Source organism: Asparagus officinalis, unplaced genomic scaffold (genome assembly GCF_001876935.1).
Source record: "Asparagus officinalis unplaced genomic scaffold, Aspof.V1 AsparagusV1_Un273, whole genome shotgun sequence".
NCBI classification, from domain to species: domain Eukaryota; kingdom Viridiplantae; phylum Streptophyta; class Magnoliopsida; order Asparagales; family Asparagaceae; genus Asparagus; species Asparagus officinalis.
In genome coordinates this window covers 27,364-39,461 of record NW_017972538.1, presented here as the reverse complement: position 1 = coordinate 39,461, position 12,098 = coordinate 27,364, and the positions used below count along the sequence as shown (strand labels likewise).

At 36.9% G+C, this 12,098-nt stretch overlaps 1 protein-coding gene across 1 annotated transcript; it reads right to left on the bottom strand.

Moving 5' to 3' along the window:
• Window positions 1-5,711: 5,711 nt before the first annotated feature.
• On the bottom strand, window positions 5,712-10,348 carry LOC109827512 (probable beta-1,3-galactosyltransferase 8). Its single transcript, XM_020394525.1, has 9 exons — window positions 10,204-10,348; window positions 9,769-9,973; window positions 9,375-9,445; window positions 9,096-9,295; window positions 8,342-8,596; window positions 7,331-7,418; window positions 7,022-7,147; window positions 6,727-6,836; window positions 5,712-6,076 (listed from the first exon to the last, which is right to left on the bottom strand). Exons 2-9 carry the CDS (start codon window positions 9,886-9,888, stop codon window positions 5,928-5,930), a joined length of 1,119 nt encoding a protein of 372 aa, XP_020250114.1. The 5' UTR covers window positions 9,889-9,973; window positions 10,204-10,348; the 3' UTR covers window positions 5,712-5,927.
• Between the last annotated feature and the right edge of the window lie 1,750 nt (window positions 10,349-12,098).

Here is a 12,098-nt window from a genome sequence, read left to right as displayed (position 1 = left end):
AACTGAATACAATGATAAACCCAGCTTCAAAAAGGAAGCTGGGGGTGGATAATTTATGTAACAGGAAGTCTCCAGAAGAATGTTAAATGTAATATTCTTAGGGATAACTTGATCATTATGAATAAAGTGATAAAAACTAAACTCTTACTGTGATTTCCGAACACTCTTTTGCTGAGACGAGATTCGATCACTTCATTAGATCAATCTTCCCTCACAAAACTCCCATTGGTGTTCGACGACTCATAGTCTTCCACTATAAAATCCCTCACTGATCAAATTTATTGACAGTGGGTCCACTAAAATTCTTCCTGGTTTAATCCATTCAAACTTCCATTATGTTCGTGCACTCAACACTTTCATGGTTAGAGTCCGGATATAATGCTTGGAATTTTAATCTGAGCCAAATTCCTCTCTCGATTCCTTCCATGAACGAGAGGTCCACTTTTAAATTGAGCGATCAAGCCTATAAAAGGTAAGATCGTCTCAGACCCCCCACTTCCACTGCCTCCTTGGTCAAACCTATAAAAGTTAGGGCCAAAGCCAGAATCCCCTCTCGATTCCTCCAATGAACGAGAGGTCCACTTTCAAATCGAGTGATCAAACCTTCCTACAGTTAGGGTCATCTCAAACTCCCGTTTGGTCAAACCTTCCTACAGTTAGGACCAAAACCACAATTCAATCTCGATAAACGAGAAATTTATCTTTAGTTCGGTAATCAAACCTTCAGACAGTTAGGGTTATCCGAATCTTTTCGATTCTCGAAGTGAAGATCCCACTCCTAGTTTCACCTTTCTGGATTCTGGGGGTGGAGATCCCACCTCGAGTCTCCTTTCCAACTAGAGATAAAATATAAAATTCTTCCTCTCCGGCGTTGGGAGATAGAATATAAAATTCTTCCTCTCCCATTTCGGGTTCGTCTTTGCCCCAAGAAAAGACATTACTTTTTTGACTCCTAAAATCCGTACCTCATAGGCACGAGGAATTTTATCCTGAATCCTGAGCAGGGATAAGTCAACGCCTAACACGCGTTGCCGGTTTAGTCTTTCACCGATTGAAAAAGATACCAGAATCCAGTATGGGGTATTTTATCCCGAAGCGTAAGTAGGGATAGGTCAACGCCTAACACGCGTTGCCGGTTAGTCTTTGACCGTAAAAAGGATAAAAGACCACATATTCAACATTGTGGCAGGTTGTTATTAATAACACCATAATACGTGCCTCACACGCATGGGGAATTTTATCCCGAATCCTAAGCAGGGATAAGCCAACGCCTAATATGCGTTGCTGGTTTAGTCTTTTACCGATTGAAGAAGACACCAGAATCCGAGTCTGGGGACTTTTATCCTGAATCCTAAGTAAGGATAAGTCAGCGCCTAACACGCGTTACCGGGTAGCCTGTTCCCGTAACAATGGCGAAGTCTACGTATTCGAAGTCGTAGCATCAAGTCTAAGGGAGTTCATTCCTTTAGCACAACGTCACATGCGGAACGGATTTAAACAATCCGCTTGCTAGCCCGACTCAAACGGTAGTCGGTAAAGGCATATCAAATCCGTTGATGGCTGAGGATTTGCCAAAAATCCTAAGTCAACGTCTGATACACGTTGCTGTTTAGTCTTTTCACAGGAGAAAGACGAAGTCTACGTATTCAATATCGTAGCACTAAAAGGGTTAACTCTTTTAGCTTAACGTCACATGCGGAACGGACTTAAACAATCTGCATGCTAGCCCGACTCAAACGGTAGTCGGTAAAGGCTCATCAAACCCGTTGATGGCTGAGAATTTGCCAAAAATTCTATAAATACGAGTCATTGACGCATCAGCTCCATCAGTTGGTCTCGTAACCCGAACATCCAATAACATTAAGATAAGATCCACAAATGCAGATGAATCAGCTTTAACAGTTGGTCCTGCAGCCCCGACACTTGGGACCACCATGCTCCAATACCTTAAGAGCTTAAACTGTGTATACTCCAGTAAACGTACGAGTATAAACTGTGTCAACGCATGACAATTTAAACCCTAAGGTTAACGCCAGTCAACGCGTAACCCTAGGTCAACGCCAGTCAACGCGTTGCGACCAAAAAGTCAACGCGAGTCAACATATCATGACGGAGATAGTCAGTTCAAAGTCAATGACACGAGCCAAACTCAACTCATCAGTGTTAGATTTGAGACTTCGACGACGGCCAGACGATAAACGCAGTGCCGGAAGGATTTCAGCTATTCACCAAAACATCGAGTAGACTGAAAATCGAAGGAGTCAAGAATCAGAGCTAACTACAGGTCCTTTACACCGACTGAAGGCTGGACGAATCACATCCAAAGTATTCCAGCATCTTCTATAAAAGAAACGAGTCTGGAACGCTTTGGAGGGGGTATCTGTAGGCATCGAAAATTGCCTATAGGTCTCAACGAACAGCTCAGTGTTAAGGAACGACGATAAACGTCGCTATCCGATTCACAGAAGTTCGATTGATGTCAGTGAACGATTGAAGTGAATCGACGAACTACGTGAACTAACAGAATTTCAGAATAACGGAGGTACGGGCTAATTGGGAGCCCCGCGATGTTTACAAAAGGAACAATGCCCTTCGTGTCTCATTCATTCTACAGATGATCTGACCACCGGAACTGATAGAACTCCTTGTCGGCTTTCCAACATACTTCGAATCACTTAAATCCGAGTTCGGACGAAGAATTTACGGCGGAAACGGGCAAATATACTATAACAGAGTGTCTCGGACCAACGAGACACCCTAAGGTGTCTCGGCTAAGGCCAAGACACCCTTGGGTGTCTCGGACCCAAGGGTGTCTCGGCCCAAGCTGAGACACCCAAGGGTGTCTCGGCCCAAGCTGAGACACCCAAGGGTGTCTCGGCCCAAGCTGAGACACCCAAGGGTGTCTCGGCCCAAGCTGAGACACCCTAGGGTGTCTCGGCTCAAGTGGAGACACCCTGGGGTGTCTCCAACACAGAATTGGGCATTTGTGTAATTTTAACCGCCCGGAACCCCTCAAGCCTATAAATACAAGCCTCAGACCCTCATTTTTTGGAGATCTGGAATTTTGGAGATTAGGCGAAGCCCTGCCGGATTGAAGACTGAAGGTGTACGAATTTCAGAGAGGAGGAGGAGAGATCGGATCGAGTTCTTCAACGTAAAAGAGAGAGAGAGATTCGTCAGATCTACAGTTTCCCGGATCCGTTCCTTAGGATTATCCCGTTGTAGTAATCTTAAGAAGAGTGATTATCTCGCTTCGCCAAGATAAGAGCTACGGTTTCTCGATCCCTTCGCGGATAGACGAAGCTCTGCCCAATTTTTCAGCAATCAGATCTGATCGACGGTGATCCACGGATAAACCCCGGCACAGGCAAAGACACCCACGCAAGCAGAAGATCGATAAACGATCTCCCTGCGTTTGTTTGACAAAGTTGTAAAATTGTTTTATTTTCATTGTGTAAGGAGATCTTATAAAAAGATCAACTTTTTATTTTATTCGAGTTTATTGTAATGACTGAAGTTGTAATAGATTCGATAACAATGGAAACAACAACTTTCACCGCAAACACTAGGGTAATAGAAGCTAGAACTAAGGTAGAAACTAGAATTAACAAGTGTGCATGTAAAAAACGTGGGATGAGTTTAGAACTAGCAAGTTGTGGGCTAGAACTGACTGTATACAAGCTAGAACTAGGATAATAGAAGCTAGAACTAATATAGAAGCAAGAATTAACAAGTGTGAAGGTAAAATACGAAGGGTGGGTTTAGAACTAGCAATGTGTGGGGTAGAATTGGCTGTATACAAGCTAGAACTAGGGTAATAGAAGCTAGAACTAAGGTAGAAGCTAGAATTAACAAGTGTGCATGTAAAAAATACGGGCTGGGTTTAGAACTAGCAAGGTGTGGGATAGAACTGGCTGTATACAAGGTAGAACTAGGATATAGAAGTTAGAAGTAACGTATAAGCTTGAATTAACAAGTGTGAAAGTAAAAAACGCGGGCTGAGTTTAGAACTAGTAAGGTGTGGGGTAGAACTGGCTGTATACAAGCTAGAACTAGAGTAATAGAAGTTAGAACTAAGGTAGAAGCAAAAATAACAAGTAGCGGTTATAACTAACTTAGTAGCCAGAATTAACAATTGTAACAGCTAGAACTAACTCGAGGGCTATTAGAACTACCACGATAGCATTTAGAAATAACATATCATTATATATAACTATTATCAAATATAATTAACAACGATTTATAAAAGCATGACTGTATCCTCATTTATAACAACGATTTATAACTACCAACCTAGCTTACAACGATTTTTGGTAATTAAATATTTTTTCAGCCTATTTTGCTAATTAAGTTTAAAAGTGGTCTATTTTAAAAAAAAATTCGATATTAAAATACAAAAAGATTGCGCACAGTAGGTTTATTGCAAATTCAGGTTCCTCCAAAAAGGCGTGGATGTCTCGTGAAAGTGGAAAAATGGGGACAACTTTTGACTATTTTTTAAATCTCGTGAAAGTGGAAAAATGGGGACAACTTTTGACTATTTTTTAAAATTAAATCGTTCATTTATTTGTACCTGGTCAAACATTTTTAATGGGGACAACTTTTGACTATTTTTTAAAATTAAATCGTTCATTTATTTGTACCTGGTCAAACATTTTTCTTTTTTTCTTTTCTTCTTCTAGCTAATGGGATAATGCTCTGTGCGTCTCAGTCTTGTGACTAAAAAAACATCCAGGGTGATGAGCTTGAGAAAGCTCTTAATTTTAGAGAGAGGAGAGAGAGAGAGTGGAGATGAGAGAGAGAGAGGATATGACTGCTGGGTGTAAGGGATTGAGGAGAGAGGATAAGGATAATTTGGGGATTTTATCTTAGCTGGCATGTAATAATTAATAAAAAAAGACTACAGTATAAAGTGTCACATATCAATGGGCTGATTCACATTGGGAAAACTATAAGGGGCCTCATCACATGAAGTTTCTGCTTTTGGGGCCTGTACACATTTTTCCCTAAATAAAATAAGATTAACCTAATTTTTAATCAATTTTAGTAAAAAATCAAAAAACAAGAAAATTAAAAAAATACAGCCCGGAACCCAGCCTGATTTGGCCCGGACCCGGGCCCAGCCCAGGTACCCCGGGTCCGGGCTAGGTATTTTGCCTGGCACGGACCCCGAAATTCGGCCGACCCAGATCGGGCTGGCCCGTTTGGACAGCCCTATGTGGAGTAAGTTTATGATTTTCATTTTCTTTCTTTTTTCCCCTTCTTTTGAAGGCATACTTGCATTTAAATACCTTATAGTTTCCCCTAGTTTGCAATTGTACACCCTCATTTTTTTGGTCAGTTTAACTTTAGGGTATTTAAATGCATGTTTTAAACATTTTAGGGTATACAAGTGTTGCTAAAAAAATTAGGGTCTATAAGTACAAGTTTTAAAAATTTTAGGGTATATAAGTGTTGCCAAAAACAGGTGAGGGTATATTAGTGCGAAGTAGTGGATATTATAGGGTTTTTAAGTGCAACTAAGCCTCGTCGAAAAACTAACATGATTGTTGATCAAGAGCAAACCCAGGTTAAGCGACGGATTTGATTAGCCTACAACTTGTGAAAAAACCCTTCAATGTTGCCAACTATTTTTTTTTACCCTCCTGAGGAGTCGTGCCTAAATTGATTGACAATTTATTTTGCAAAAAGGTTACATATTCGTGACGGTCTATAGCAAAACAAATAGTTACAATTGCAAATACAACTAGTTTTAAGTCAAACTTATGACTACAGTAATATTAATAATCATCCTTCTTCAACTTCTCTACTTGAAAAACACATACATAAACTTTTGATTAAAAGAATGCCTAAATGCCCCCTCTTTCATCACGCTCACATAATACATAACACAAATCCCTCCAAAATGTTCTCTGAGTATTCATCGTCTAGATAGCAACATGCCAAATAGCTCCATCTCCTTCTCCACAAGTGTTGTGCACATCCTTCATTCTCTCCACTGATTTGCATATCCCGCTACATTGCCAATCGAATGATGCTACACATACATTTCCAGCTTGTGTTTTCCACTCGCAATCTGAAAGTAGAGATCTCAAGGTCTAATTAAGTGAGGCATTTAAAGAGCATAATCAAATAGTATGCCATCTAATATTGTTCAGCTACCTTGCGTACTCTTTATCTATGCAAGTAGGAAAAGAATAATTGCAGAAAGCTTTGATGTTCCTAATCATGCGTATTGCAAAACTATCGCCAAATCATCATATCCCATCCACAAAAGAAAATGAGTTGGAGAAAAAAGCGACATATCATTGGTCAACTGTGATGGGCTAATTTCTAACTCACTGTAAGAAAATATCAACAAAGTAGTCAAAGTTTTGTGCACAATATCCAACAGAGTTGATGATTAGTTTCATGTTGTAAAAATTAGCTATATTTTCAATTTCAGCTAATTCGTGCAAATTTTTGCAACGACAAAGTTGGCTGTTTGTTCTATTTGCAAAACTACATGGCAAATCTCAATTTTTCGCTCACCATATCCAATAAAAAAAATCAATTGGCTTTATGATGTAAATATAAAGTATTAGCATGAGTCAGAACACAGATCCAATGTAATATCCTCAATTAAGCAGCTAGATCTCAAATTTTTGGTGTTCTTTTGAAATAAGTAATCGTTTCTTAATTTTGCCAAGACTAACTGGACAATTTAATTTTTACTGTCTCCGATACCTGGTGGTGTTCCACAACAAAAGGTTCGATCATCGATATGTTCAACTTCCAATCCAAGTAACCAAGAGCCCAAAGAAACATCTTCATTAGCATACCTATGCAATATTGGCCTGTAAAAAAAGTAAGAAACTAGTTATGTTTACATTCAAATGTGGTTTATTTGAGCAACACTAAGTTTTAAGCTAATAACTTTAATTTTTTTTACTATTAAGGTCATTTGACATCATATGCATGCAGCATGCAGACAGTTAAATACTGCTAATGAGAAAAACTATTTCATAGAAATACTACTTACGCATTGATAGATATATATGCTGCGAGATCCTTAGAAATTGCATAAATTTGACCAGTTGCATGTCTGAAATACTTATTCCCCTCTTGTCCAAATTTCCAAAATTCCGGTTCATGATATTTCACTCCTCTGCAAAGTAAACTTTAAATTAGAAAGTAAAATAGAAATTATCTATGAGCTAATAAATTCAGAGTCAGAGGAATTTGCATGTTTTATAATCAATGCATGCATAAATATATCCCAGGAAAAATATAGCATGCATCCGTTGTATTTGCGTGTATGTGTATACATATAATGATCCTTGGTACGTACTTATGAGAGAGAACAGGCCCGGACTTCATGCAACCAATGTAAATCCTTGGTTTGCTCTTGTATCTGGCAAGTTTTGACATTAGCATACCTACAAAATGTACAGAATGGTAAGCTACAAGTAAAGACGAGTGATACTTTTTTTTGACAGAATAAGATATCTTGTAATGAGAACTTTTAAACCGTTAGCTTGTTATAACTTGAACTTGTATGTACGATCGCTATAATGAGATTCTTTTCTATAATGTGCGGTAGGCAAAACAGTAATGGGTTACTATTATGCACATTGAATTTTATTAAGTGTGATTGAGACATGCGGAAGCACTGTTCTTAAGAGAGACTAATTATCAGAACAACAGATTTGTGACGACCTACCCTATAGTATTCAATGATCGTTAACCCTGCAAGTGTGCGCTCGTTATGCAGTTGCCCTCAAATAGCATGTTTTTGTTTCTTCCTTCAAACTTGCAGGAAGAAATGAATCAAAGAGAGGAAATGAGGATGAAGGAGATGTTTTCATTATTGTCATGTTGTGTTCGATAGATAGGTTTATAAAGAGAGTTCAAATTAATACAGCAGAAAGAGTATCTTTCACTGTTTGTGGGCTAACCAGACCTTCTGTGGGGTAATTAAAGATCAGTTACTCTCTTCTGAAACATCAGATATCAAATTGGACTTTGTTCTCCCGTAAGATGACAATCTCGCTCTGATAGTACTTGTTGAGGAATAATTCTGTCTCTTCTGTGGGTTAATTAGAGATCAATTGTCGGTAAGTAATCAAGCCTTATATGTGGGCTAATTAGAAAACTCAGTCACTCTTCTGATACCGCCAGACTTAACATTGAACTTCATGAGTGATTACATCCCTCTGAAAGCTAAAACAGCCTTAATTAGAGTTCGGAAACTAATGGACACAAAAGCTTAAAATAGTAGGCATTAACATCCCAACTATCTATTTAAATGCATTAGTAAAGACATATACGTACACAAGGATAAATGCTAGAAATGGCTCACCAAGATTAACGTGCACATCGTCATCAACCTTCAAGTAGAAATCTGCATTCCAAAGAGACACTGCTGTTGAAAAATACACTCTTGTCTTGGTCGAGAGCTCATGGTATCCTTCGACGTGCTCGAGCCTAAGAAAATCCCTATGCTCAGCATCTTCTTCATCGATTGCACGGTCTAAAACACCACCAGGGGTCGCACTGTGACCGATCACAAATCGAAGGATGATGCCTTTCTCCTCTAATCTCTTAAGACTGGTGCCTGTACAAAGGAAAATCAATATTGAAGATGAAACTAAAGGGGAATAAGTGTAACAATGCCTAATCAATTTTTACAGTGGTTTGAGCAAACAAAGGATTGCATTTAGAAGGTGCCACGGCTTACATCGCACTAATGGATTCGTGGGACCAGGGCATGACAAAAAGATTGATCAACATTCAAAAACATATTAATATTTTCCAAAATTTTCATAATTTATCTGGGAACAGTATAAAAAACTTGTAATTTGCTGAAACCTTTATATCTATTTCATCCTTAATTACTTATATACATGAAGAGATGTTATTTCTCATTATACATAACTCTAAACCTGTAAGGCCAAAAAAAAAAATGACAATTGCACGTTTCTATGAACATTACTATATATCAAAAATTTTAACAGGTTTAGAACTAATCACCAGATGAAAATTTTCTTCATTTAACTCTTTTTTTTTTCATTTTTTCAATCAAATATATAAGTAATAAAGCTCATATATATAACCTTTTGGCACCCAAGTTTCACGAAGAGAATCCCGTCTCTTCTTACTGCTGAACGCAGTGTTAATACCGATCACTGCAAAAACCTTCTTCAACCCCTTGTCATATCCCGATGCTGAAGATCCAAATGAAGAATGCCCGATTTGGTTTGTCCTAGCAACAGCGAGTTCCATCTCTAGCGACGATATGGTTTTATCTAATGACCTATGATAAAACACATAAAAATTATGTAAGTCACAATATTTTTAACTGTACTGATATTTTACAAGTTTGCGTAACTCACTGAATGGCCTTATGTGTCTTTGAGACTTCACCCATGATATCTCTTGGACTGGTACTGCCTTCTCCAAGCCTCTATATCACCAAATGTGAATTAATATGGCAAAAAGTTTATAGTTATATTCCATTTTGGCAAGAAAGAGCAACTAGATTTGTAGCAATTTGCTAGTTAAAATTAGATAGACAATAGATGCAATGTGACAATTATCGTCTATGAATTGCACAGGTTCATATTTTTCCTCATGCACTAAATGATGATTCTCTACCAGTGAATGCAGATTTATAGTTGATTATCTTTTGACACAAAATTATGACTTTTTTCATGGGATGATAGAAAATACCAAGCGTCAGAATGAGATACGTAAATTTTGAATTTAGCAGACAAAGCTATTACTTACTCTGTCAGTGTGCTTCTCACAGTCTTGTCTCGAGATCAAAACTTGGATCCTGTATTGGCGTGTTGATGTCGCTGACTGGAATCCTGCACTAAAAATCAAACCGATGAAAAAGCTCGCCATGCAGAAGCGCAAATACCGCTTTTCCGGGGAATACCCGTGCGCGTACTTTCTTCTCCGGTGCGCGAGGGGACCTCTCACACATTGCCTTCACGAATGCACCACGCATGGAAATCTTTTCCAACCAACATAAAGAATAAGTAAGCTAAGTAACTATATATACTATATATATATATATATATATATATATATATATATATAATATATATATATATATATATATATAGTATATATTATATATATATATATAAATTAATATATATATAAATAACCAAGTATACCAAGAATTTATAAGATACGCATTGATAAGAATGGTACCATTCTTGTAGGTTTGTTATAGAGTGATGCAAAACAGTTGCAATAGCCTGTTCAGTTGAAAATGAAATTTTATCAAGAAAAGGGAATTTACTACTTAAACATTAAAATGGCATAGTTTGGGTTAAGCATCAATACTAGTAGTTAGTGAAGCAATAAAAGAATGAATTATATATGCCCCTCTCAACAATACCCATATGTAGTTGAGGGATTCAGTTTGCAAGGCACTTGGTGTGAGTTTGTGTCATGCCTTGCGTGTGATAATAAGACAGCTAATGTAGGGTTAAGAAGCTAGCTGTGACCAATAATTAGTATTTATGGAACATGCTATTAATGCATTTACATAGTTAAGGTTATTAGGACCAATATATGCACGCTACTGAACAATTACATATGGGAAACTGGGAACTAATTTGCTGAAAAATTTCGCATGGAGACATTGGAGCAGAAATTGGAGATTTCATGGAGATATTGTGTCATATCTATAATTGACTATTATGAAATATCATTGGAATGCTTGTGCATGTTTTCTACAGTGGTTTTCATCAGACCAGAGTTTCATCCTCAAATTTAAATGTTAAGGGCTCTACAGGTCTTCGAAATCTAAGTTGCAGTTTTGGTATCTTTTATATAATTACATTTTTTTACTTTTATTTTTTGATATTTTAGGGTACTTTGACATTTTTAATTTAGATTTTCCTATATAAAATTATCTTTCTACATAATAATCCTTTTTTTTTGTTCCACCAATAATGTACCAGAGTTCTCTTTTCCATCTTTCTTATTATTTGAGGGCTTTTAATTTGTCTTTCGGTAGAATGATAACTATTCATAGTTTTTTGCTACCTTAGAAATTGAGAGTGTGATAATCAATTTCAAGAAAATTTCTTCAATCATTTTTCTTATGAATTAATTGCCACTCCAACATCACATGTTTCTTCTGTAGAAAACAACTTCCATTTAATTCTTGATTTCAACAAGGACACAACCCAATCTAATTCCATTTGAGACTCGAGCTTGGAAGAGACGATATAAGTTGGTAAGTGCACAAAGAATTAAATCCATTTCTTAGTAACAATAAGGCTTATTTTAGGATTTTACCCATGTGGCCATTGATTTCAATTGCAGACCTAAGTTGAAGTTTGAGAAGTACTTGGACCAAACAAACAATAATGGCTAATTATGATCAAGATATTTCAATCTTTGTCTGAGACATATCTTCAACAGTTTTCAACTTTCACCAAAGAACAATAAAAATCACAGAAGTTTCCTATACAAGAGATTACATGAATCAATGAAACAGAATATCAGTAAATATCATAGTGAACTTACTAGAATATTGAAAACAAAGCTTGAACCAATAACTAGGCTTACGCCGTGCTTTAGTAGACAGATAAGCCGGTATGCTTTTCCAAAACAAAAAAATAAAATAAAATAAGCAGGTATGGTAGACAACTGAAATTACGGTTTTATGAAAGTTAGTTTTTAAACTAAAAGTTCCTGAAATGGGGACTATGGGTATTATTCATGTTTCCAAATAACATATCAGAAGATACTAATTTAATCATAAATTCAGAAACAAGTGGCACAAATTAACTAGGAATACAAAGAAGAGTACCGATCATTACATTTAATTGCACTTTTCACCCTAATTATCTATTTAATTTATTTCAATAAATATATCAGTTAATAATATGTTTTAGGTAATGAAGAATTATCAAATAATTGCTTAAAGGAATAATTTTTTTTCATTTTTCAAGCTCACATTGAAGCCTAGAAGAAGCCCAAAAACCCAAAAGCCAAAAGCAAAAAGAAGACAAAGTCAACAAAGTTTGTTGTAAATTTGTTACAAATTAATCGATAGGCTAATCGATAAGCTCATCGATTAGCTCATCAAT